We start from the raw sequence: 26,242 nt of genomic DNA, 5'->3' as shown, positions 1-26,242 counted from the left end.
ACTTGGGAGGCAGAGGCAGGCATCTTTCTGAGTTTGAGGCCATCCTGGTCTACAGAGTGAGTTCCAGGACAGCCAGGGCAACACAGAGAAACCTTGTCTCGAAAAAAAAAAAAAAAAAAAAAAAAAACAATGAAACACTAATTGTAAGTGTACATTTCTGTCTTTATTCATATTTTCTGGCACTCACAAATTAAATTGGCTCTTTCATGGAGGACATTATGATTGAGAGTTTAACACGGAGGAAGGGCTGGTTTCTGTGGCACACATCTGTAATTCTAGTACTGTCAAGAAGGCAGGAAGATGTCTATGAGTTCCAGGTCCACCTGGTCTACATAGCAATTCCAGACCGACCAGAGCTACACAATAAGAACTTGTCTCCAAAACAGAAGGGGGTACAGCTGAGGACGTAGCTCAGTGGCAGAGTCATGCCTGACGCGTTGAAGCCCAAGGTTCCATGTCCAGTACTAGCTCCCTGCAAATAAATTCTGCTGCTGATGGTGGCAGTGGTGATGATGGTGGTAACAGTGGTAAGGGAGAGCGTAGGTTTATTAGGGGTATCCACAGTCAGTGTAGAGAGGCACCCACCCTGTGAATGAGCATCTGTCTGGACATACAGATCAGAGGCTAGATGTGTTCAGCATCCTTTCACTCCCCAGCCAGGGCCTTTGTGCAGGGCCTCCCCCACAACTGCCCCAATGTGATACTGCTGGTGGCAGGGTTGAGCGTGACAAATATCACTCTGTAGTTCCTTGTCCTCAGGGTCTCAAGGCCAACATGACCCGTCTGTATCAACTGATGACAGAGGCACAGTTTACTCACTGCTCCAAACCTGCCAAGTATAAGAAGCTGCTGTTTGCTCTCTGCTTCTTCCACTCCATATTGCTGGAGCGCAAGAAATTTTTACAGCTTGGCTGGAATATTATTTATGGCTTCAACGACTCTGACTTTGAGGTTTGTGCTAACCAGATGCCTCCTTTCTTCTCATGCTTCATGCCCCATGGCTCTTTTGTGGGAATATTGGCTGCCAGGAAGCTGATGTTAAGCCCGGACTAGGAGAGTTCTTGCCATAACTATATGGCATTGGGGGACTGCACACAGGTGTCCGAGAACCTGCTGAGCCTCTATCTGGATGAGTATGAGGAGACTCCCTGGGACGCACTCAAATACCTCATCGCCGGTGTCAACTATGGGGGACATGTCACGGATGACTGGGATCGGCGCCTGCTCACCACCTATATCAATGATTATTTCTCTGACCTGAGCCTAACAACTCCCTCCTACCGGTGAGGGGGGTGGCACTGAGTAAGGGGTGAAAGGGTATAAGCCGACCAGAGGCCAGGGTGAATGGTTTTGTGTGTGAGTGTGTGTGTACATGTGTGTGCACACATGAGCGCAGAGACTAGGAGGTTGGAAGGAAATGGAATTTGTGAATTGGGAAGCAGAGCATGAGCTGTAGCCATAGCTGGACAAATGGGAATGCACTGAGCCTGGGGTCCAGGCTGGGCGTGGAAGCTGAGGTCCTGTAGTCTGCTGACACTGTGCTGTGACTGCCCAGGTTGTCTGTACTGGACACTTACTACATCCCCAAGGACGGGAGCTTGGTCTCTTACAAAGAATATATCAGCATGCTGCCCAGCATGGACCCCCCTGAGGCCTTTGGCCAACACCCCAATGCCGACGTGGCCTCCCAGATCACCGAGGCCCGGACTCTCTTTGAGACCCTGCTTTCCCTGCAACCCCAAATTACACCCACCAGGATTGGCGGCCAGAGCCGAGAAGAGAAGGTAGGAAGAGAGACTGTCTCAGGGAATGGGCATGTTGAGGAAGGGTAGCCTGGCCCCACGCTCTGCCTCCCCAGGTCCTAGAGCTGGCTGCGGATGTGAAGCAGAAGATCCCTGAGATGATCGACTATGAGGGGACCCGAAAGATGCTGGCTCTTGACCCCTCCCCACTCAATGTGGTCCTCCTGCAGGAGATCCAGAGATATAACAAACTGATGAGGACCATCTTGTAAGACAAAAGAACACTATAGAACTTGGGAGGGGAAGGAGAACAACCCCCTACCCCCCACCCCCGTCATGGTTGGGACGGCTTTCCCAGGCCTGCACCTCTTTAGTACCCTACCCACCTCCTTCCACTCAGGTTCTCCCTGACAGACTTGGAGAAGGGCATCCAGGGCCTCATCGTCATGTCAACAAGCCTGGAAGAGATTTTCAACTGCATATTTGATGCTCATGTCCCTCCGCTCTGGGGAAAGGCAAGCTCCCACCACCGTCCCTGAACCTCCTCTTCACTTCCTTCTCAGGAGGCATATAGCAGACTTCAAAGAGCCTAGGGTTCCAACCCAGACAGGTTCAAGGTGTTGAGATCTGGCTCTGCCACTCACTGCCTGCAGACCTTAAACTTACAGCTGTAGTCACATTAATTTCTGCAAGGATATTTCAAGGATACCCCACCCCCAAATACTGCGCATGGTACTCAGTAAGTATCTGGTCCCTGCAGAACAAGCATCCCTCATTCAAAACTTGGAAATATGAAATGATCTGAGTGCCAAACACAGTGCTCAAAAGGTTTCAGATTATTGTTTTTTCAAATTAGGGATCCTCAACCAGTAGTCTATGCATATGCAAATATTCCAAGCACACCCTGAAAAACCCATGAGAAATCTGAAACTCCTCTGACCCGGTGCTTTTTTGGATAAAGGATAATCTTGTAGTGATATTATTATTAATAAGTAGCTGCTATTTTATGCTCTACCCCCCCCACCCCCGCCCGGGAGTTAGCTTTTGGAGAGCTTTGGCCGATGCCCCAGGTGTTCTTAATAATACTGACAGGGAAAGCATTCCGCACAGAAGAACACACGCACTCCTTCCTTTTTCAGGTATATCCTTCGCAAAAGCCCTTGGCGTCATGGACCCGGGACCTGGCTGTGCGTGTGGAACAGTTTGAAACATGGGCCAGTCGAGCCCGCCCTCCGGTGCTCTTCTGGCTGTCTGGCTTCACATTCCCCACTGGCTTCCTCACTGCGGTACTGCAGTCTGCGGCTCGCCAAAACAACGTGAGCATGCAGAGGTGGGAGGCAGCCTAGGAACGTGTATTCCTTCTCTTGCTTGGGGGGCCTCCTTCATTGTCGCCTTCAATCCACAGATTTCAGTGGACAGCCTCTCCTGGGAGTTTATAGTTTCCACTGTGGACGACAGCAACCTGGTGTATCCACCCAAGGTGGGAGGTGGATGAGGTCCGGATGTGGAGGGAAATGGGAGAAAAAGTGGGAAGTGGGGAGGAGAGGAGGACAGAGGAGTTAGATCAAAGGTATTGTCAATGTAGGGTCTTTCCCCCAACTCTGTCTCGATTTCTCTCCAGGATGGCGTTTGGGTTCGGGGCCTGTACCTGGAGGGTGCTGGCTGGGACCGAAAGAATTCTTGTTTAGTGGAGGCAGAGCCCATGCAGCTGGTCTGCCTTATGCCCACGATCCACTTCCGTCCAGCCGAGAGCCGAAAGAAAAGTGCCAAGGGTGGGAAACTGTCCCCTCCCCATCCCCTGTTCAGATACTAACCCATCCTCTCCGCTTCAGTTCCTAAATGCGCCTGCTCTGATCTTCCAAGCTCCAGAATCTGACTTCTTTTCTTCTTCCCTAGGCATGTACTCTTGTCCCTGCTATTATTATCCCAACCGGGCAGGCAGCACAGATCGAGCCTCCTTTGTCATAGGCATCGATCTCCGATCAGGAGTCATGACATCTGATCACTGGATTAAGAGGGGCACTGCTCTCCTGATGAGCCTGGACAGCTGATGAGCCCTTCTCTCCTGCTTGAGAGGGTCGGAAGCCCTAGGACCTTGAACTAAAGCTGGATCTCAGGCTTTGACCTTAGCTGAATCCAGCACATAGTGACGCCCTGACGGTACCTAGTGGCGCTAGCGGTAAAAGTGGAAGACTTGTATTGCAGCTCAGCGCAGTAAAACACATGCAAAACCAAGCCCCAAGTCTCTCAATGGAATGATGGTGTTTTAGTGTGTGTTGGGGGTGGAGGAAACCTGGAGGGAGAGAGGGAAGCTGGGACTTACTACCGGTAAGGAGATGCTACCGCCTGAACTGAGAAGGGAAAGTGGGGTGGCCTCTAGAGGAGGCGTGGCCTTAAACAACTTGCCCGCCAGGCCTAAAGGAGGTGGGACTAAATCTCCAGGAAAGGATTTGAGCAGGCGAGGCGGGGCTTGCTTTGGAAGGGCGCGGGATGCAAATGGAATAAGAGACAAGTCAGGTAAGGGTCCAGGATGGGCTCTATATACTGCACCCTAACTAAGCCTTGCAAGCCTTACTGGGAATTCTTATCTGAGACTACAGCTGAGGGGAGCGGGATGGAGGGCAGGCGGAGCCGGAGAGAAGGACTTCAGCGCCGAGGGGCGGGACCACAAGTCGGGGGCGGGGTTGTGGAAGGGGGGCGGGTGCGGGTGTTTGTGTTGGAAAATCAAACTGCGCCACGGGGTGGAGCGGCCCCCCCAGCCCCTGTCTGGGAGAAGGGGGGGCCGCTCGACCCCCGAGAGGCCTTGAAGATCCCGAATACCTGGGACCCCCAGAACCAGGTAATGGGGAGCCGCAGGGACTTTTGGAAAGAGGGAGACCATCTCCTTGCAAGGGGGAGGGGCGGAACGTCAGACTCTAGAGAGGTCGGGCAAGGGATCGGCCTTTGAGTCTTGGGAAAAGCAATTGTGGAGTTGCGGGCAGGACATCCAAGTCCCCCAAAAGGGAACAAGGCAAAGGTAGTGGAAAAACTGTGGTCTTGGCTCTAAAGGTCAATTAAACTAATCCCAGTCCCTCTTGGGATGAGGAATTGACACTAGGGCGGGGCTCAGCGGTCCTGAGGAACGAGGCTATAGGACAGTTTGCAGACAGGGCTACTTACGGCTAGGCGCTGGACCACTGAGATCAGAAGCGATCAGGCAAAGTGAACCTCCAGTTACTGGGCCACTTGAAGGCTCCTCCCTCCAGCTCTTTTCTCCGGGGAGATGTGTATGTATCCTCAACTTTTACCATCCTTCTAGAAGCGATAGCTTTTCCATCTCACCCCACTCCACTGCACCTTCGGCTCTCGGCCTCGCCTGGTTCGTTCCCCTAGTCCCCGGTGCCCTCACTTTTCCGTCTTCAGTTCCCTAGCTTTCATAGGGCTCTGGCCCTTTCTCCATGCTGAACCTTTCCCACGTAGTAGCCACGAGATGGCGAAGAAGAGATGCCCACCAGAGCTGAAGGCCATGCGGGTTGGGGGGATATATAGCTGTGACACGCACCTTTCAGTTCACCCTTGATTGATTCCCTGTCATCTGTCTGGCACCCGCCCCCGGCTCAGGACATAGTAAGCATATGGGTAAAGCGCAGAAGCTAGAGACAGGGCGAGAGACTATGCTTTCTCGGCCTAGAATAAACAGTGTTGAAGTGGCATGTGGGTTAAGTTGGTCACTAAACTACAGCTTCTTGTGGTCTGTGATTGTGTCTTGGGGCTGGAGTGTGGGGTTAGGTCGAAGGCAGAACACCTAGTTTCTGGCGATGAGAACTCCGAGAGAAAAGAAGAGAAGTAATTAATTGAGGCAGTGAACCCTGTGGTCATTCAGAGGAAGGCAGGTCGAATCTCAGTTGCTTGCCAGGGTTGTTTGCTCCGTTGCCAGAGTAACAGGCTAACAAACGTCCACCGCCAGATTCCCAAACTCCCCCTTTCCAGTCCAATCCGCTTTAGCGGACGTCGACTACGTCAGGGCCCTAGTGACCAATGGGGAGCTGTCATTATAGAGAGCCGGAAAGAGGGAGAGGGAGGAGGTGGAAGGGGGGGAGGCGGTGGCTACCCAGGATCCGCACGTGCACTCCCACACGCTTCGTTCCCTGTACAACCCCTTCCACTGCACGAGCCCAGACAGTCTCTTGCGCCTGCGCGGCGAGTCGTGTGTGTGTGTGTGTGTGTGTGTGTGTGTGTGTCTCTTTTCCCTCCGCACACCCCCATCCCCCACCCCCCGCCTCAGGTCGTCAGTCTGTGTTTGCAAACTAGTCCAGGGTTGTGTTTCTCAACCCCTGCGGGCCTAGACGTCTGGGTGGGTTTGCGCTCTTTAGCCGGGTGTCGACTGTTAATGTCAGCCTCTCAAGGGAGGGCCCGCTACCTGTGTTCCTCACTGCCACCCCCAGCTGGCGCCCCAAGCTCCCAGGTGGGCTGGGCGGAGCTGTGGTTTCCGGGCCCCCTAGGCTCAGTCGCGGCTTTCCCGAGCACTAGCTTAGGTTGTTTCCCCAAAAGAAAGGGAGTGGGTACAAGCGCCCCTTCCCGAGGCTTAACCCTCCCAGGCCTAGCTGCAGTTAGTGACAGGGCAGGACACTGTGAGAAACCCCTTGTGGTCCAGGTGACTTTCCTGGCCAGAGGGTCATGATGCCCATTTTTTCTTGTAAATTCTTGCTTTTTGATAAGCAAACCAAGCCTTCCCCTTCCCTTCCTTAACATTTCCTTCTAGCACGCTCTGGCGTTCTTTACACCTCCCTTGGCTCCTTTCGGGCTGTCTGTCCCCGTCTCCACTCGTCCTTCTCTGCTTCTCCAGAGGGTTATATAACTCTTCCTCTCCGCGTGTCCTGATTTCAACTCCACAGACTCCGCCCTGGAACAGCGCGGGAGGGGCGGGAGAATTGGGGACCCAGACAGATTCCGGCTGGCGGCCAGCTGGGGCACAAGGGATCCTGCAGATAGCAGACGGAGTCCCGCGGGACTTGGTTGGTGCCCCGTCCTTAGTCTCCCGCCCCTAACCAGGGATCAAGCCCAGAAGAAAGAAGGCACAGTATTTCCGAGGGGCGTGTCGGGACAGTCAGAAATGTGGGTTGGGAGGTCAAGGCTGGAGGCTGAGAGGAGGAGGCAGGCGAATGACCGGATTCCCTAGGATTAGTTCTGCTGGGGTTAATAGAGATAAAGGCAGGACGCCTGGGTTCCCTCCTTCGTCTCCTTTTTTGATTGCTAGAATTCCTAAAGCTATTTTCTCAGGAAACTTAGCCAGCCAGCAGCTTCTTCGCCCTGGTAGGAGTCAAAGGTCTGTGTTCGAGGTGGCCTGGGATGATGTCACCAGTGCACGTGCCCCGGGACGGTTGCCAGGCAATGCGATCTCCTCCCCTTTCCATTCCCTCCCACCTCTGCCCAGAGTCCCGTTCCAGTCCCGTGCCATCTCTTTCTCCTTTCCTTTCCCCTGGCATTAGCATCCTGCAGGTGGGAAACCCTGGCCTGGAGTTTAGTGAGGGGGAGGGGCACGGGTGTGGTGTGGCCTGAAAGACTTTGCTCCTTTGCTGGCTTAAGAGAATTCTGGGACTTTTTTTTTTTTTCTTCTTCCTAAATTGCCATGAAAAACTTCCTCTCCAGTCCCCACTACCACCCCCACCCCCGTACTCCCTCCCTTGCGCCCTTGGAAGAGTCTCCTGGAAGTCTTTTTACTTTCCCACCTGCTGCATGGCCCAGTGTCATGTTGCCCCTTTCCCATCTTGAGCTGAAGTGGGTGTAGTTGCAAGACAGCTGCCCCTAAGAGAAAAGCTGGGTATACACACCAGCTCATCCCTGAGACTCCACCCCCTCTCACCAAACTGAGGAAACAGAGTTAGGCTGGAAAGTCAAGGTCTTTATCTGTGTAGGTAGGTGGATCAGCTTCTGGTATTGCCCACTTTTGAGAGAGAAGTCCAATGACAGTTATGGCTGCCCGTTTAAATTTTGGAGTTGTTGATGGTATTACAGAGTCTCTTTTCATGTGCCTTAGAATTTGGATCAAACCTGGATTCTAATCCCAGCTCGCCACTAAATGGGACTCGGAAATGTCACCACCTCTCAGAACCTCCTATCCTTAATCTGGGACATTTAAATATCAATGCTTACCTTCTAGTTGATGGGAGGGGGGTAGTGAAATAATTTATGCAAAGCGTTTAGCACAGTGGTGGGTATAAAATTAATACCGAATGAGTGTCCCGAAATAGGTGTTATTAAATTAAATGTCGTTAGTTACTATAGTGGGTGGACCTGTTTCTAAAGTAGCCCTCGCTAGGGATTGGGTAGAGTGGAGAATTTTGCTACCTGGAGTGTGTGTTGTGTGTGGGGGTGTCAGGGATTAGCATCGCCTACTTTATGTACCTTATTTGATGTGGGCTTTAGTCAGATTTATATTGCTTTCTTTAGGCTTATTTTTCCCCTCCTAAAAAAAAAATAACTAAGACTATATTCCTTTGGCTGTTAAAATAATTACGTTGTGGGTTGTGATTTTCAAGCGATACTCTGGTTCCTTCCCATGTTGCTCTCTGGAGCCTTTCATTTTGCAAAGGGACTCCACAGTTTCCCTAGCGGGGACATGGCTAGGCTAAAGGGGTGTGTAAAAGGTTGGGGTGGGTGGGTGGGTGGAGAGAGACTAGTGGGGGGAGACTGGGGGAGCGGGTAGTTAAAGGAAGAGACCGGAAGGGAGGAGGAGGGAGCCTGCTGGTGGGGAGGGAGGGGAGGAGGAGGAGGTGGAGGAGGAGGAGGAGGACGAGGAGGAGGAGGAGGGAGGGAGGGGGTTGGGGAGAGCCTGCTACAGTTCTTTGTTTGACTCCGGGACTCAGGGACGGGGAGGAGGAGGGAGGGAGGCAGAGGCTGCAAGCGCCGGGGCAGGCCCAGGAGGCAGAGGAGGGACCGTCTCCCCCGCCCCCCAGCCCCCACTCCCCCCCCTGCTGCTTCCCCCTCCCTACCCGGACTCTGGGGGCACCGCCGGGGGACAGACACCCAGCAGGTAACCCTGGCCTGGTTCTCCCTCCCCCTGTCTGATTTTCTTCCACACCCTCCCGGACGACCCCTTTCCGTCTCCCCGATTTCCCGGGCCTTGCCTCCCCCCTACCCCCAGCCCTCCTTGTTCCATTTCTGCGAGTTGGGCTTGTCGCCTGCTGGCTCCGCCACCCTCCGTCTCGTGCAGCCTGACTCCCTTCCCCCCACCCCACAGTGTGTGCTCCCCTGTTCTGCCCGAGGCACCTTTTGGGGTTCTGTCTCGACGTTTCTCAGGCTGGCTTCTTCCGACCAGTCTCATGGGGCTCTGAGGGAAGAGGGAGTCCTTATCCTTTAATGGCTCCCCCCAGTCTCCCTTGCTCCATTCTCCTTGTAGCAGTCTCTAGGGGTGAGAGAAAACCGGAATTTGGGGGCCCTATGGAGAGGCAGGGGGGCTATGTGTTGCTGGAGACAGGGGCTGCGAACGCGTGTGAGGAGGGGGTGGGGATTTGTTAGCCACCAGGCAGCCTCTCTGATGTCCCTTTAAATGGCCCTTACATATCTGGGGACTGGGGGGGTGGGGTGGTGGCAAGCTGCCTGCCTGGGGGGCAGGGCCCTTGGTTTGTCCACACCGTCAGGGGTGGTAATGATTTAAAGGGACAGCCTTGGTGTGGCCACTGCCACCCTGTGCTGGCAGGAGGGGGAGCTGGCAGGCCGTGTCTACAGAGGCTTGGCTGGTGAGCAGGGCATTTGAGGCTGTCTGGGACTGGGCCTCAGGTCTCCAGTACAGTTACTGTGGCTGGAAAGATGCAAGAAGGGCTTGACAGCCTGCCCTGAGAGTGCTCAGTCTGTGCTTTCTCCAGAACCCCATGGTTGGGCCCTTTGACTCCAGGACCAAGAATCTGTGAGTCTGAACAGCAGAATCTGTGGACCAGAACCAGGTGGGGGCCACTGGCAGATCTGCAGGCCAGTAGGGTGACCTGGGCACGCTAGAGGTGGCCCTTCAGCTTCCCCTTTTGTTGTTTGGTTCTTTGCACAAGAAGGCCCCAGCCCCTCCTCCTCCTCATGCACATGCCCCCCACCCCCACCCCAGCTGTTGGACAGATGAATTACAGCCTCCTGCTTGGGGCCAAGGCTGGTAAGGGATTAAAGTTCTGAGGTTGGCCCTTTAAATGGCTGTTGGCCCTCCCCCACTCTGGTGTCCAGACACCCATCACATACCCTTCTGACCCCCTTGGTCTGGCTTGGGGCCCCCCATTCTTCCTTGTAGACTAGCCTACCCCGTATCCACAAATTCTGTCAACTGCTGGGTAAGCACCTTACTCCTGAGTTTGCCTCCCTGTCTGGAAGGGTTCCAGCCTCTAGCACCTTTTCTCCAGAAGGTCCTAGCCAATCTACTTTTCTCAGCTTGCAGCTGACCACTGCCCCTTAAGGGCCTTGCTTAGGTCAGAAATAACACTTCCCTGGGGGCAGTGTCATCAGCAGCTACAAAAGCTTGCAGTGCATTGCATCATGGAGGCCAGAGGCCTAAGTCTCTGGGGCAGGTGGAAGGATGGGGGCTGGAAGGCCAGGAAATGGAGAGGCTAGGTAGAGAGCCCATGTGTCTGGGTCCTGGGGAAAACACTGGTCCCGAAAGAGTGAGTCTGAGGTGAGGGTTGACTGAGGTCTAACCCCTGCTATCAACACCTGAGTCTTGTATTAATATACCTAGCTCTTTGTATCTAAGGATTAGGAGGGAGGGGAGTGGGCCCCTGTCACCTCCTTGGGCCACATTGAGGAAGGAGGTGATGGGGAAACAGGATATGGCCCTAGAGGTGGCATGGAGGGAACCTGCTGCAGAGGCTGCTTCCTAGCTCAGGCCCAGTCACAGTTCTTGCAGAGGAAGAAGGCTCCTCCCTGTTGGGCCCGTTCATCTCGTCTGACCACCTGTGCTGCTTGCCAGAACCTGCCTACACCAGCCTCAGGGAACGGGAAGGGTCAGAGTCCAAAAGATGGTGTTGACTATCTGGTGTCTTGTTAGGGTTGGAAGTAGCAGAACTGAAGGCCTAGGGTCCACATGCCCTGGGGTCAGAACTAAGGTTGATTGACAGTAGATGTCCCCTGTAGCTGGGCCTGAACCAGATATCAGTCTAGTCAGAAGAGGAGGACATGGGTTGGCACTGAGGTCCACCGTATGCTTCCTTACCACCTGAACCAGGCTGCTTCCTAAAGAGAAGGTTGGAAGATGGCTTTTCTCCAGGTTGCCATGGAAACTGATTCTCCCATCTCATCTGACCTCCAGAGCCTGGTTTCTCAATGAGGGGGAGCAAGGAAGGGAAGTCCTCTATTCTGGGAGACCCCACCTCTAACTGAAATTGTTTTCTTTTAGGTTCCCCCAGGCACCATGTCAGCCTCATAGCAGGACCCAACCCAGGACTTCTGCTGTACCCCATTGCTGGAGTGCTTCTTCCATGAGACAGTCCACTTCCAACTCCATCTGGTAAGCTTGGCTGCTGAGTGTCACCGCATGTTTGAAAACCTTTGCTAGGATCTGGTTCATGCCCACTCATCAGAATGGTCCAGCCCAACTCTGAACCTCCCCCCAACATGTGGTGCTTGAATGGTTCAGCCCTCCACGTTGATGGAGCGCCCCTCTATCTCCTGTGAATGGTTTATCCCTGTACTTCACTAGCCTCTCTCCCACCTGAAAACCTCTTAACCCCCACCCCCAGTGCTACCACTAACTCATTTGCAGACTGAAGAAAGCTAGGGCTTGCCAGCTGAATGTAGTTGTGAGATAGCCCAGAGGGATTTCTTGAAGGGGAAGGATTTTTCCCCATTCGTGTAAAGGGTGTTTAGGAATTGATGTGAGGAGATGTTATACACCACTGCCGTGCAGCTAGCCCATGCTTGTCGCCGCCGTCTTCGCATCTCGCCTCTGGATTGCTCTTTGGCCCATTCTCTCTGTGATGCACTGTAGATTTGCTTTGCGCACCTAACTCCTGCATTTCCTCAGACCTGCTTCAGCCAGCTCTCCTCCCAAGGCCCAGCTTCATTTCCCTAGTAGAAAGGACTTTTCCCTAAGCTGGAAACCTAAGTTCTCTGATTCTTCACTGCTTTCCCCCATTGCTCATTGAGTTTCTTGAGTAGGACTATTTTTTCCTATCTGTCCTGTTTAGTTTGAAGGTTCGCACATTGAGGTTCTTTTGTAGATTTATGTTGAATGAATGTTTTAAGGGAATGTAGTGCTTTGCTGCCAAGAAACCTACGGCTTCTGGGATCTGCTGCAGAGCCTCCTACCCACACCTACCCTGGAGGATGTGGGAGACACTTGGGATAGTAACAGAGAGAGGAAGGCTGGCCTAGGAGGCAGCATGCAAGGATAAAGCTGAGGTCAGAAGCAGTGTGGAAAATGTAGCTGTGGAAAGAAGCCCAGCTTGCCCGCTCATTTGAGAATGATCTTGATTGAGTTACCAAGCCTTCTCCAGCCTGTTTCCTCATTCCCAAAATAGGGCAGTCAATTACCTCCTCTGCCAGGTTTTGGGGAAGAGTTAAAAGGTATATGTAAAAGGTTTGTTTTTTAACACAGTGCCTACCATTTGGTAAATGATTGCACTTTGCATCGCGGTAACTGCAGGAAACTGTGAGGGTTCAAGTGAGGATGTGGAGGAATGGGGCTGAACCTGGCTGAAGGCAGACAGAGCCCCAAATAATCGACTAAGCAGGACCACTGACCCAGTAAGTAAGGATTCAGGGGAGTTAAGAGAATCCCTCAAGCCTGCCTCTAATGTTTCCCTGGCTTTGGGAACGTCAAAGCAAACACAGAAAGGCATGTGCACAGACACACGTGATCACCACAGTGATGCAGAGGCAGACGCAGACAAAAGACTGAGACAGGAGCCAACCAGACACACAGACAAGAGGCAGCCTAGCGGAGTCATGTAGACAGGGATAATGACAGGAACGCGCCAGACACAGGCACAGAGGGAGACAAGATGAGCAGATATGCAGGTGCAAACAGACACCAAGACCCACACACAGTCGACCCTGTTAGACTGATTGGTGAACACAGCGCCCAGTCAGAGGCAGACACAAACACCCGCAGTGACACATAGCGGGCCAGCACTGTCACTTCTCTATGGGGGCGGGGAGGGGCCGGCGGCGGGGGAAGGCTAGGGAAGGGAATCCCGGGCGGGCGGCCTGCCCGGGTGGCTGAGTCACTGTGGAGCCTCAGCCCGTGGCCCTCCCTCTCCCACCGGCTCTCCCAGGTGAGAAGCGAGCCGGCAACTTAGTAGCTTCCGCCATGTCCAAAGAAGGCTGCGAAGGAATGGGACCCGCGGGGGTCGGTCCTGGATCCGCCCCACCTTCGAGCCGGTGCGTGCTGGCTAAATGCATGTTCAGGAAAAATCGGTCTGCGGGGTCTGTTGTCTTTGGTCATCCAATGTCTGCTTGCGGGTCGCAGGCCTCGCGCCAAGCGTCCCTCTTATTCTCCGCGTTGCGTGAGCTGCGCGGAGGGGCTCTTCTGACCCGAGCCCAGAGAGAGTTAAGTGGGTGTGATTGATGGAGTAGCTCTCTCCTGGGACTAAGGGGCGGGGGGGAGGGGGGGTTCGGTTAAAGTCCTAGAGTCCAGATCCCGGATGCGGGAGGCGGAGCTTGGCTTTACCGGGAGTGCCCGGATGGAGAGGGCGTGGTTTCGGCTCAAGTGGAATTAACCCTTTCTGGGCGGCCTGCTTTTTGGGGCTGTAGGTCGGGTTGGGAAGGCTGGATTGTCAGCCTCAGGAGTGTGTCGGCCATCCAGCCTGGCCCTGGACGTGTACGTCTACCTTCCGTCTGTCTTCGAGGAGTCTGTGGGTGTCTGTCTTTGTGCTTGTCCCTGGTTGTCCCCTCCCCTTGGTTAGTATGAGCACTGGGAGTCGGGGAGGGCCATTCCTGCCTCAAAGCGAGAGTGGAGGTGAGAGTGGACGGCGAGCCAGCCGACGGCGGCGGCGACTGAGGAACAGGTGTGAGTGCGGCGGCGGGGCTGCCCAGCGCGGGGTGGGGCCGTCTGGAGGGAGACCGAGGGGAAATTCCGCAGGGCCGGTGGTGAGCAGTCTGTGGGCTGAGGAGTTGTGTCTGCCTCTGACTGTGTGTCTGTGTGAGTTGAGGGAGGCGGGGGCTGAGTCAGTGGGAACGGGGGATGGTTTTCGGAGTGACTCACTCTCCCCCACCCCGAGCCTGATTCAGACCCTGAGAAAGGCTTTGTTCGTGGAGCGGATGGGAAGTCAGGCGCCTGTGTCCCTGGTGGGGACACAGGTTCGTGGTAGTTGGCGAGATTGTGCTTAGGATACAGGAAGTTTTGTTCTGGAGCGCTCTGTAGTCCGTGGTGTCGTCGTGGGAGGTTGTGGATAAAGGGTGAAGATCGAGACGGCCGGAGGGACGGAACTCGCTAGTTTAGGGAAAGCTGAGTCAGTTCCCCGTGGGAAAGGGGAAGTGGTAGAGGGGAAGTGTCATCATCGCAGAAGGGGAAGCTGCATTTCCTGGTAACTAGCAGAGTTCTGGGCACCACTTCCTTAGCCGGGATCTGCTGCTCTGGCATCTGGTACCCCGAGCTGCCTGCCGTTTGTCCACGTCGGGTTTCTCTACCCCTGCAGGGCTTGATTGGGGCAGCCAGTTTGGGTTGCACTTGACCACAGTTTAGCGTTGTACACATCCTAGGGATTGGTAACTGACCGACTGCAGGCTCAAGAGAGTTCTGACCGGAGGGAGCTCCGCGTGAACTGAGTAGTTTGCGGAACGCAAGGTCCTACCGGGGCCGGAGCGGAGCAGCCTTCGGGATCTGTAGGGTCCAAGCACTTTTCCTCACAGATGACCTTGCCCCCAGCGGGAGGGAAGACAGTTTACACCAGAAAGCCTTCTGCCTTTGTGGGCTGGGTGGAAATTTCCTCACGGTGCAGACTTCTCGGCCAAGGCGAACTTTCCAGCCGCCCCCAACCCCTCGGCGCGCGCTCTCCCCCGGCTTCCTGCCCGGCGCTTTCTCCAGCTGGAGCGCTAGCCCCGCCCCCGCGGCTTTGTACTCGACTCTAGCCTCTCTCTGCTCTTTGTACTCTAGACTCTCAATGGACCGATCCCGGGAGCGGAGTAGGCTCCCTACCTGCCCGGACCTGGGGTATGCGCAGGCAAGCAGCTTCTGGGCTCTGAGATTTGAGAAGACAAAGCTAGGATTAATGGGAACGTGCCTAGGAAAGGGGAGTACTGTGCCAGTTGTAGGTTCAGCTTCGACGGGAAGGAGAAAGGGGGGTGACGAGAAGGAGGAAGTGAAACGAGTTCTGGGTTCTTTAAGGGAGTAGGCGGTGAGAGTGGGACAGGGGTGATGTCACTGCCTGTTGGGCCCCGCCCTCCCCTCCCTCCCGAAGGACCCCCCCCCTTACACACACCGCTTCCGCTGCGCAAGTAGCCACGTCACGGGCAACCCCCGAAATCCCCCTCCCTTAGGGGGGGGCCACGTGGGCCGTGGGGAACCGCGTGGCCCCGGCAGGGAAAGGGCATAGAGGATACAGGAGCCACTCGAGAGGGGCCACTCCACGGTGCGCTGCTTCCCAGAAGTTGGAGGGCTGGGGGAACTGGCTGAGGGGGTCGACCGATATTGAAGACTCAGAGCCAGGGAAAGTGGAGGAGCTGGAGGAACTTGGTATGAGACTGGGGACTTGACCATGATTTAGGACAGGGTCAGGCGCTGTAGGTGGAGTATTCTGATAGAGGCGCGGGAGGGCCTGGGTGCTGGATTTGCTGTTTGCGAGACCTAAGCATTTTTACCCGGGTGATCGAGTAGAGAGTCAGTCGCTGGGTGATGTGAAGTGAGGAGGGGTAGCGATGCCTTTGTCTGCGTTTCGCCTTGGTCTGCTGTCCGTCCTTGGGGTGGATAGGCAGAGGACGGCTTGGAACAGTCTGGCGGGGACCATTGCCAGTTCAGTGGATGTGTGAGGCTTGCCCTCAGGTCGGCTAGTGAATGATTTCCGCACTCTCAGTCTTAGCTTGCTGTTACTGCCCTGCGGGCTACCAGTTTCTGATCAGAGATGTGGACCCTAGGTGGGAACCTTGGGGTCACATCGGGGTCACCCTAGGGCGAGCTTGTCTGACTGGCCTTGCCGCCCCTCCTCCGGAGGCTGCTCAGTGCCTGGCTAACCTTACTCCTATTGGTTCCTGCTAGGCTGTTACTGAGGCGGAGACAAGGGTGATGATTGGCTTTCTGGGGATAGAGAAGTCTTGTGATTGGCTAAATTTCTGAAGCTCTTGAAGCTGTGCGAGGACGCTCCCACGGAGGCTGGGTAAGCAGGCGCGCGGTAGGTTGTCCTAGTGGCTCGGGATTGGAAGCATGTCAGACAGTGCAGTGGCTGGGTTGTTCCCATCGCTGACTCTCCGCTATTTGTCCCATATTCCTGTTACTCCACTTGCGCGCTTCTAGGGGCTCCTTATGCTGATGTCTGCCCTGGCTCCTTTCTCTCAGTCTTCCTGCACTGACAGTTCAGACCAGCCTCTGGGCCTTCAGTGCGTTGGCAACTTAAGTGCACTCTTTTGTTCTCTCTGTAGAATTGGTTGCAGAAGGCCAGAGACTGTCACCTGGGAACAGTGGGCACTCTTGTTAAGGGCAGTTGGAGCTGGACCATCGTGCCAGAGAGCTGGGGCCGGGGGCTGTGCCCCATCTCCAGGGCTCCTGGGGCCACTGCTGACCTGGTAAGGGAAAGATTGGAAGTGGTTTGGCTGAAAACATGGCTGAATGTTTTGCTTCCCTGTTAGAGCATGATCTCTTGTCTCTGATTTAGGCTGGATGCATCGGGCAGTGGACCCTCCAGGGGCCCGCTCTGCACGGGAAGCCTTTGCCCTTGGGGGCTTGAGCTGTGCTGGGGCTTGGAGCTCCTGCCCACCCCATCCTCCTCCCCGAAACTCATGGCTGCCTGGAGGCAGGTGAGAATTTGGACCATTGACTTTATCTCCAGGCATTTCTCTCCCAGTATTTTTTTTTTTTTTGAGACAGGGTTTCTCTGTGTAGCCCTGGCTGTCCTGGTACTCACTCTGTAGACCAGGCTGGCCTCCAACTCAGAAATCCGCCTACCTCTGCTTCTCAAGTGCTGGGACTAAAGGTGTGCGCTACCACCACCCGGCTCTCTCCCAGTCTTCTCTGTCCATTGCTGTCATTTTCCATGAGTTTCATTTGCTCTTATTCCCTCTGACTACTCTATTCTAGGGGGAAGAGTACTTCTGGCAGTACATAACAGAACCTTTCTCTTTACAGATGCTCTGCCAGCATTGGGCAGCCCCCACTCCCTGCTCCTTTACCCCCTTCTCATGGCAGTAGCTCCGGGCACCCTAACAAATCCTATTATGCTCCTGGGTAAGTGGGGGAATCAAAAGTTCTAGGATTGGAGGAAAATTGGGGCCTTGAAGTGTTTCCCTAAGCCTGATCATCCCCAATTCCTTCTACTCGGTAGGACACCAACCCCAAGACCCCTCCATGGGAAGTTGGAATCCCTACATGGCTGTGTGCAGGCATTGCTTCGGGAGCCAGCCCAGCCAGGGTTATGGGAACAGCTTGGACAGTTGTATGAGTCGGAGCATGACAGCGAGGAGGCCGTATGCTGCTACCACAGGGCCCTTCGCTATGGTGGAAGCTTCGCTGAGCTGGGTCCCCGAATTGGCCGATTGCAGCAGGTGGGCTGAGGCAGGACATAGGTGGCTAAGCTGTGCCTTCTTTTTCTTTTTCTTTCTTTTCTTTTTTTTTTTTTTTTCCAGTTTTTTCGAGACAGGGTTTCTCTGTATAGCCCTGGCTGTCCTGGAATTCACTCTGGAGACCAGGCTGGCCTTGAACTCAGAAATAAGCCTGTCTCTGCCTCCCAAGTGCTGGGATTAAAGGCGTGCACCACCACTGCCCTGCTTAGGCTGTGCCTTCTAGTGCAATGTCCCCAATTCATCTTCATCTGCCCTTTGACCCTCCCAGGCCCAGCTCTGGAACTTTCATGCTGGTTCCTGTCAGCACAGAGCCAAGGTCCTGCCCCCCCTGGAGCAAGTATGGAATTTGCTGCACCTTGAGGTGAGGCTGAGGTTAAGTGATGGAGGGAAGGGGGTCACACGCACAGCAGGCCAGCGCTCATACCACCATGTCTCTCTTTTCAGCACAAACGGAACTATGGGGCTAAGCGAGGGGGCCCTCCAGTGAAGAGATCTGCTGAACCCCCAGTGGTCCAGCCTATGCCTCCTGTAGCACTCTCAGGCCCCCCAGGAGAGGAGGGCCTCAGCCCTGGAGGCAAGCGCAGAAGAGGCTGCAGCTCTGAACAGGTAGGTTAGTTGTACATGGGTCAGCAGGCAGAGTGGATGCCTGGAGCAAGGCATAGGATTTTTACACTCTCTTCTCTTCTAGGCTGGCCTTCCCCCAGGTCTGCCACTCCCTCCACCCCCACCTCCACCTCCACCCCCACCCCCACCTCCACCCCCACCACCGCCACCGCTGCCTGGCCTGGCTATTAGTCCCCCATTTCAGCTGACTAAGCCAGGGCTGTGGAACACCCTGCATGGAGATGCTTGGGGCCCCGAGCGCAAGGGTTCAGCACCCCCAGAGCGCCAGGTGAGCCCCCCCTTTATTACCTGTTACCTTTTACCTCTTATAAATTCTGTCTTTCCATTTCTCACTTTGTGATCTCATTCATCTCCCGTAGGAGCAGCGGCACTCGCTGCCTCATTCATATCCATACCCAGCTCCTACCTACACTGCTCATCCGCCCAGCCATCGGCTGGTCCCGGCCACACCCCTTGGTCCAGGTCCCCGACCCCCAGGAGCAGAGAGCCATGGCTGCCTGCCTGCCACCCGTCCCCCCGGAAGTGACCTTAGAGAGAGTAGAGTTCAGAGGTCGCGGATGGACTCCAGCGTTTCACCAGCAGCATCTACCGCCTGTGTGCCTTACGCCCCTTCCCGGCCCCCTGGCCTCCCCGGCACCAGCAGCAGCAGCAGCAGCAGCAGCAGCAGCAGCAGCAGTAGCAGTAACAACACTGGTCTTCGGGGTGTGGAGCCGAGCCCAGGCATTGTATGTTAAGACCTTGGGCTGAAGGTGGGTGAAGTTGTCTGAGAGGACCAGAAGAGCACACTGACCTCTCCTTTCTCTACTTGCAGCCTGGCGCTGATCATTACCAAAACCCTGCGCTGGAGATATCCTCTCACCAGGCCCGCCTGGGTCCCTCCGCACACAGCAATCGGAAACCATTTTTGACGGCCCCTGCTGCCACTCCCCACTTACCCCTGCCACCCGGGACCCCATCATCCCCACCGCCCCCATGTCCTCGCCTCTTGCGCCCTCCACCACCCCCTGCTTGGATGAAGGGCTCAGCCTGCCGCGCAGCCCGAGAGGATGGAGAGATCTTAGGGGAGCTCTTATTTGGTGCTGAGGGACCTCCCCGTCCTCCTCCCCAACCCCTTCCCCACCGTGATGGCTTCTTGGGGCCTCCAAACCCCCGCTTTTCCGTGGGCACTCAGGATTCGCATACCCCTCCCGCTCCCCCAACCTCCACCACCAGCAGCAGCAGCAGCAGCAGCCACAGCAGTAGTCCTACTGGGCCGGTGCCCTTCCCACCTCCCCCCTATCTGGCCAGAAATATAGATCCCCTCCCCAGGCCATCCAGCCCAACATTGAGCTCCCAGGACCCACCTCTTCCACCGCTGACTCTTGCCCTGCCTCCAGCCCCTCCCTCCTCCTGCCACCAAAATACCTCAGGAAGCTTCAGGCGCTCGGAGAGCCCCCGGCCCAGGGTCTCCTTCCCAAAGACCCCCGAGGTGGGGCAGGGGCCACCCCCAGGCTCTCTGAGTAAAGCCCCCCAGCCTGTGCCACCTGGGGTTGGAGAGCTGCCCGCCCGAGGCCCGAGGCTCTTCGATTTTCCCCCCACACCACTGGAGGACCAGTTTGAAGAGCCAGCTGAGTTCAAGATCCTACCTGATGGGCTGGCTAACATCATGAAGATGCTGGATGAATCCATTCGGAAGGAGGAGGAACAGCAGCAGCAGGAGGCAGGCGTGGTTCCCCCACCCTCACTCAAAGAGCCCTTTGCATCTCTTCAGCCTCCATTCTCCAGTGACACAGCCCCAGCAGCTGCCACCACCACCACTGCTGCTGCCTCTACCGCCACCGCCACCACCACCACCACCACCACCACAACCACCACCCAAGAAGAGGAGAAGAAGCCACCACCAGCCCTGCCACCACCACCGCCTCTAGCCAAGTTTCCTCCACCTACCCAGCCACAGCCCCCACCACCTCCACCAGCCAGCCCAGCCAGCCTGCTCAAATCATTGGCCTCTGTTCTTGAGGGACAAAAGTACTGTTATCGGGGGACCGGAGCAGCCGTTTCAACTAGGCCCGGGTCCGTGCCCGCCACTCAGTATTCCCCTAGTCCTGCATCAGGTGCTACCGCCCCACCACCCACTTCAGTGGCCCCTAGCGCCCAGGGCTCTCCCAAGCCCTCTGTTTCCTCGTCATCTCAGTTCTCTACCTCAGGTGGGCCTTGGGCCCGGGAGCGCAGGGCAGGTGAAGAGCCAGCACCAGGCCCCGTGACCCCTGCCCAGTTGCCCCCACCTCTGCCGCTGCCCCCTGCTCGTTCTGAGTCTGAGGTGCTAGAAGAAATCAGTCGGGCTTGTGAGACCCTTGTAGAGCGGGTGGGCCGGAGTGCCATCAACCCAGCAGACCCCGTGGACACACCAGACCCAGTGGACAGTGGGACTGAGCCACAGCCGCCTCCTGTGCAGGCCAAGGAGGAGAGTGGGGGGTTGGCGGTGGCGGCAGCAGGTCCCGGTAGTGGAAAGCGTCGTCAGAAGGAGCATCGGCGGCACAGACGGGCCTGTAGGGACAGTGTGGGTCGTCGGCCCCGCGAGGGGAGGGCCAAGGCCAAGGCCAAGGCTCCCAAAGAAAAAAGCCGAAGGGTGCTGGGGAACCTGGACTTGCAGAGTGAGGAGATCCAGGGCCGGGAGAAAGCCCGGCCTGATGTAGGTGGGGCTTCCAAAGTCAAGACACCCACAGCTCCAGCGCCCCCACCTGCTCCTACACCCTCTGCTCAGCCAACGCCCCCATCAGCTCCTGTCCCTGGGAAGAAGACTCGAGAGGAAGCTCCAGGGCCCCCGGGTGTGAGCCGAGCAGATATGCTGAAGCTTCGGTCACTTAGTGAGGGGCCTCCCAAGGAGCTGAAGATCAGGCTCATCAAGGTAGAGAGTGGGGACAAGGAGACCTTCATCGCCTCTGAGGTGGAAGAGCGGCGGCTGCGCATGGCGGACCTCACCATCAGCCACTGTGCTGCGGATGTCATGCGTGCCAGCAAGTGAGTTTGGAGGCTGTAATACCCAAGGCTGCCCACTTATCCTGGGGCTAGGCTCCTGTTCATTACCCCATGTTCCTGACCTTATTCTGTGGTCTTCTCACAGGAATGCCAAGGTGAAAGGGAAATTTCGAGAGTCCTACCTTTCCCCTGCCCAGTCTGTGAAACCGAAGATCAACACCGAAGAGAAGCTGCCCCGGGAAAAACTCAACCCCCCTACACCCAGCATCTATGTATGTATGCTGTCTGTCCTCAGAGCCACCCTCTCCAGAAAGGTTGAATTGGGGTACATAGAGCCTGGGAAAGGGCTCTTACCCCACTATCTCCTGGTTGTCTCAGCTGGAGAGCAAACGAGATGCTTTCTCGCCGGTCCTGCTACAGTTCTGTACAGACCCCCGGAACCCCATCACCGTCATCAGGGGCCTGGCTGGTTCACTTCGGCTCAGTGAGTTTGGGGAAAAAGTATGCACAAGGCTGTAAGGATTGTGGTTTGTGGGACCCTTTGAGAACTACCTCCATGCTTAGAGAATTGCCCAGTGAAGGAGCTCACTCACTTAGTCACACACAGGCTATGTTTGAGGAGTGCTGAGCTGTGTGCCAGCCAGCCTTGAGGTTTTCTCTCATTTGTCATTTCTGTCCTCAGCAGTGGACACATGGGAAGATAGATCTCTGGAGTGGTTAGAGTCACTGACTTTCTTAGTGAATAAGAATGAAAAGAATGGCTGGGTGGGGCTGGCACACGCCTTTAATCCCAGCTGGGAGGCAGAGGCAGGCGGATCTTTGAGAGTTTGAGGCCAGCCTGGTGTATATAGAGTGAGTTCCAGAACCATCACGGGTATATAGAGAAACCTTGTCTCTAAAAAAAACAAAACAAAAAAAGAATTAAAAGAATGGATTGTAGACTACTTCTGATCCATGGTTAGTTTTTTTCCTTTTTTTAATGCAAAATTATAAGCAGTATAAAACCAGAGAAACAGTGAAGAAGTCAGTCTCCTTCCCTTTACACCCATGCATTCTCTCCTCCTAGGGAGCAATGTGGGAGACATTCCAAGCCCCATTACCTACGTCTTTCACTTGAGCTATATTCATTGATTGCCTACCGTGTGGGCATATGCACGCCTAAGAATTTTAGTAGACCTGAGGCATGAAGTAGTTGGAGAAGGGCTAGGAAGGGGCCAGCCCTGTCAGCTTCCTAGGGCTGTGACTCATGCCTACTCCTTGGTGCTGAGTTCTGCTAAATCTGCCCACTTCATCAGAGTCCGGGCCAGGAAGGGAAGGGGTGAGTTGAGCCTTCTGACCTGATGGACATCCTGTTTGGCATGTCCCTTCAGACTTAGGCCTTTTCTCCACCAAGACTCTGGTGGAGGCAAGCGGTGAACACACAGTGGAGGTGCGTACCCAAGTGCAGCAGCCCTCAGATGAGAACTGGGACCTGACAGGTACCAGACAGATCTGGCCCTGTGAGAGCTCCCGTTCACACACCACCATCGCTAAATATGCACAGTACCAGGCCTCGTCCTTCCAGGAGTCACTGCAGGTGAGGATCAGGCACAAGTGGGAACAAGGGTGCTGGGCTCTGACTTCAGTGGGCTTCGTGAAGTCACTGACCCAGACCTGTGTACCTGTCTGACCAAGCAGGAGGAGAAGGAGAGTGAGGATGAGGAGTCCGAGGAACCAGACAGCACTACAGGAACCTCTCCCAGGTAAAGGACAATTTTGTCCCTTCCTGCCTCGCTCTTTCTTCTCCCTTGGTTCGCCATCAACCTGTCTGTGCTTTTGCCCCAGCAGCAGTGCACCGGACCCCAAGAACCATCACATCATCAAGTTTGGCACTAACATCGACCTGTCTGATGCCAAGAGGTCAGCGGGGCTAGACCGATGAAACTGGGATGAAATCCTGCTAGGTACAGGTCTGGGATACCCTTAATTTCGTCGGCATTCCTGTGTCCACAGGTGGAAGCCACAGTTACAGGAGCTGCTGAAACTGCCTGCCTTCATGCGGGTAACATCCACAGGCAACATGCTCAGCCACGTGGGCCACACCATCCTGGGCATGAACACCGTGCAGCTATACATGAAGGTCCCTGGCAGCCGAACGCCAGGTGTGCTTTTCACTGCGCGTGCGCGTGCATGTGCACTGCGCTGGCTGTGCGCACTCAGTGCTTAGCCAATGAGGGCAAAGGGCGGGGTTGTCGCTCCTTGGGAGCTTGCATCAGACCGTCCGTGACGTTCTATCTCCCTCTGCAGGCCACCAAGAGAATAACAATTTCTGCTCTGTCAATATCAACATTGGCCCTGGAGACTGTGAGTGGTTCGCGGTACATGAGCACTATTGGGAGACCATCAGCGCCTTCTGCGATCGGTGCGCACCACCCCTTGCTAGTCACCCCATCACCTCGGGTCCTTGGGTTTCCCTCTTGACTCTGTGACTGCCCACTCCACAGGCATGGTGTAGACTACTTGACTGGTTCCTGGTGGCCAATCTTGGATGACCTCTATGCGTCCAATATTCCTGTTTACCGCTTCGTGCAGCGCCCTGGAGACCTTGTGTGGATTAATGCAGGGACTGTGCATTGGGTGCAGGCTACTGGCTGGTGCAACAACATCGCCTGGAACGTGGGGCCCCTCACCGGTGAGAGGCTGGGCTTGGGTTCATCATGGTACAGTGAAGGGTATGAGAAGTGAGCCCTGTTGGGGAGAGCTGGGTTTGGAGAATCAGAGTCTAAGGGAAGAAGGGACTGGTTGAGAACCCTGCATGACTTCCTCTGGCCTTTAGCCTATCAGTACCAGCTGGCCCTGGAGCGATACGAGTGGAACGAGGTGAAGAACGTCAAGTCCATCGTGCCCATGATTCATGTGTCCTGGAACGTAGCTCGAACGGTCAAGATCAGCGATCCTGACTTGTTCAAGATGATCAAGTGAGACCCCTGTTCGGTTATCAGCTCACTTCCACCTCCACCTGGCTTGTTTCCTACCCTTGTTCTTCCTGACTCTCCTCATTGTTCCCCTATGTCTGCAGCATGTGCTTAAGTGTTACTGTGCTGGGGAGCCTGACAAAAGCCCTGTTCTCATCTCATAGCCTTTGTTTCCTCTGGTCCAAACACACACATAAAACCTTGAAATGTCAAGTGTGACGTATCCAAGACAGGAAATGCAGCTCAGAAATGAAAAGGGAGGGCTGCCCAGGGAAGTCCATGGGGCTAGGGTCTCGGGAACTCCACCCCTGCCCATCTGCCACCCTCTAGCCCTGGCACCCCTTCTGGAGTCCTGTCTCAATACCCACCTTTGGGTCTTGTTCAGGTTCTGCCTCCTGCAGTCAATGAAGCACTGTCAGGTGCAGCGGGAGAGCCTGGTGCGGGCAGGGAAGAAAATCGCTTACCAAGGCCGTGTCAAGGACGAGCCTGCCTACTACTGCAACGAATGCGACGTAAGTGTGCAAGCTCTCCTCCCCCTGACTGGAAGGTACCCAACAGTAGTAAGTGGTGCTTTCTTAGTGACGGCCGCTTGCTCCTGGCCAGGTGGAGGTGTTCAACATCCTGTTCGTTACAAGTGAGAACGGCAGCCGAAACACGTACCTGGTGCACTGCGAGGGCTGTGCACGCCGTCGCAGCGCGGGCCTACAGGGCGTGGTGGTGCTAGAGCAGTACCGCACGGAGGAGCTGGCGCAGGCCTACGATGCCTTCACACTGGTGAGAGCGCCGGGGCTCCCGAGGGGGCGCGGGAGCGGCTGGGCCCCACCCCGCCCGCCGCCGCCGCCGCTGCCGCCGCTGAAGCTGCCCACTTTCTCCCCACAGGCTCCCGCCAGCACGTCGCGATGAGACCGGACGCCCCGCTCGCTCGCCCGCCCACGCCGGGCGCGGGGCGGGGCCACCAGCACACGCCTGGGCTGGACCTAGGTCCCGCCTCTGGCCGGGAAGGGGGTCGGGCCCAGCCCTTCCACCCTATTGGCAGCTCCCCTCACTTAATTTATTAAGAAAAATTTTTTTAACAAATACGAGGAAAAAAAAGGAAAAAAAATGGGAGACGGGGAGGGGGCTGGCAGCCCCTCGCCCACCAGCGCCTCCCCTCACCGACTTTGGCCTTTCTAGCAACAGACACAAGGACCAGGCTCCGGCGGCGGCGGCGGGGGTCACATACGGGTTCCCTCAAGCCTGCCCGCCGCCCGCCGGCGCAGACGTTCGCGGCTCGTTGTGTATATAGACATTCGGCAGCCGAGGTTTTTAATGAGATTCTTTCTATGGGCTTTACCCCTCCCCCAGAACCTCTTTTTTTTTACTTCCAATGCTAGCTGTGATCCCTGTATATGTCTCTTGTTTATTCACTTGGTTATGATTCGTATTTTTGTTCTTTTTGTTTTTTGATTTTTAATTTATAATAGTCCCACTCACCTCTATTTATTCATTTTTGGTTTTGTTTTTTTTTTTCTTTTTTGGGAAAACCCGACCTCCTACATCCCCAAGCCATCCCCCCTGCCTCTCTGGGAGGCCCACTCCTGGGCCCTCCCTGCGCCCCAGTATATGTCCGGGCTTGGCCCTTCCGTCTCCGCCCGCCCGCGGCTCCAGCCGGGCTCTCATGGTGCTCAAACCTGCTCCCCTCCCCTACGTCCTGCACTTTCTTGGACCAGTACCCCCACTCCCGACCCGACCCCGACCCCACCTGAGGGTGAGCGACTCCTGTACTGTAGGGGAAGAAGTGGGAACTGAAATGGTATTTTGTAAAAAAAAAATAAATAAATAAAATAAAAAAATTTAAAGAAAGAACTATGAGGAAAAGGAACCCTGTCCTCCCCAGCCTCGGCCATTTTAAAAACATTGGACACCTACACAACCCCCCTTTTTTTAAAAGGCGTGAAACATCCCAGGGCAGGGCCTCTCTGGGGCAGGGACACCCTGGGGTGATTTTTCTCTGGGGCTTTATTTTCATTTTCTTAGTTCGTTTTTTCCCCCTGCTGGGGCTGCGGAGGGGTGGGGGGGTTTACAGTCCCGCCCCCTCGCACTGCACTGTCTCTCTGCCCCAGGGGCAGAGGGGGCTTCCCATCCCTACCCTATTTTCGGTGATTTTTGTGTGAGAATATTATTAAAAAATAAAAGCAGGAAAAAAAGACCCTTGTGTTTTGATGATGGCTGTGAAGCATATCTGTTGAAGGGTCGAGGGACTGATGGGAGGGCGATGCTGCCCCCGGAGGTGGCGGCCCCTCCCGGAGGAGCCTGTGGAAT

General features: G+C 55.4%; 2 protein-coding genes and 2 long non-coding RNA genes across 17 annotated transcripts in view; 2 read left to right on the top strand and 2 right to left on the bottom strand.

The window, feature by feature from the left end:
• The window catches only part of Dnah2 (dynein axonemal heavy chain 2), a 128,622-nt gene extending 124,645 nt beyond the window's left edge, over positions 1–3,977 (top strand). Inside the window, exons 80-88 of the mRNA XM_031352477.1 lie at positions 760–951; positions 1,099–1,283; positions 1,556–1,784; positions 1,859–2,010; positions 2,143–2,257; positions 2,882–3,058; positions 3,148–3,222; positions 3,364–3,514; positions 3,639–3,977. Of these exons, the coding sequence (XP_031208337.1) occupies positions 760–951; positions 1,099–1,283; positions 1,556–1,784; positions 1,859–2,010; positions 2,143–2,257; positions 2,882–3,058; positions 3,148–3,222; positions 3,364–3,514; positions 3,639–3,793 (1,431 nt within the window). The 3' untranslated portion in view covers positions 3,794–3,977. The remainder of the gene's footprint in view (positions 1–759; positions 952–1,098; positions 1,284–1,555; positions 1,785–1,858; positions 2,011–2,142; positions 2,258–2,881; positions 3,059–3,147; positions 3,223–3,363; positions 3,515–3,638) is intronic.
• On the bottom strand, positions 142–7,276 carry LOC116077741. 2 transcript variants are annotated; one of them, XR_004113319.1, is made up of 5 exons: positions 4,902–7,276; positions 2,833–3,204; positions 2,129–2,200; positions 586–1,966; positions 142–472 (listed from the first exon to the last, which is right to left on the bottom strand). It is a non-coding gene; the product is annotated as an uncharacterized LOC116077741 (long non-coding RNA). The 2 variants fall into 2 exon arrangements; XR_004113318.1 differs by having other exon boundaries at positions 142–1,966.
• Positions 4,473–26,119, top strand: Kdm6b (lysine demethylase 6B). Of its 13 annotated transcripts, none has more exons than XM_031352500.1 (24): positions 8,671–8,754; positions 11,092–11,202; positions 15,889–16,006; positions 16,269–16,412; positions 16,502–16,643; positions 16,972–17,070; positions 17,168–17,387; positions 17,674–17,766; positions 17,850–18,011; positions 18,094–18,297; positions 18,389–18,754; positions 18,841–21,029; positions 21,133–21,259; positions 21,366–21,471; positions 22,358–22,563; positions 22,662–22,729; positions 22,815–22,886; positions 22,980–23,128; positions 23,274–23,388; positions 23,471–23,658; positions 23,803–23,944; positions 24,327–24,453; positions 24,545–24,715; positions 24,821–26,119. In XM_031352500.1, exons 5-24 carry the CDS (start codon positions 16,507–16,509, stop codon positions 24,842–24,844), a joined length of 4,965 nt encoding a protein of 1,654 aa, XP_031208360.1. In that variant the 5' UTR covers positions 8,671–8,754; positions 11,092–11,202; positions 15,889–16,006; positions 16,269–16,412; positions 16,502–16,506; the 3' UTR covers positions 24,845–26,119. The 13 variants fall into 13 exon arrangements, with proteins under 13 accessions (XP_031208349.1, XP_031208360.1, XP_031208359.1 ...); XM_031352499.1 differs by having other exon boundaries at positions 22,812–22,886; XM_031352501.1 differs by having other exon boundaries at positions 8,672–8,754; positions 22,665–22,729.
• Positions 23,148–24,859, bottom strand: LOC116077743. Its single transcript, XR_004113321.1, has 3 exons — positions 24,602–24,859; positions 24,310–24,375; positions 23,148–23,714 (listed from the first exon to the last, which is right to left on the bottom strand). It is a non-coding gene; the product is annotated as an uncharacterized LOC116077743 (long non-coding RNA).
• Positions 26,120–26,242: the final 123 nt, after the last annotated feature.

This window comes from Mastomys coucha, unplaced genomic scaffold (genome assembly GCF_008632895.1).
Source record: "Mastomys coucha isolate ucsf_1 unplaced genomic scaffold, UCSF_Mcou_1 pScaffold5, whole genome shotgun sequence".
Classification (NCBI taxonomy): Eukaryota; Metazoa; Chordata; class Mammalia; order Rodentia; family Muridae; genus Mastomys; species Mastomys coucha.
Note: the sequence above shows the minus strand (reverse complement) of the source record. Positions and strands in the feature narration are given on the sequence as shown.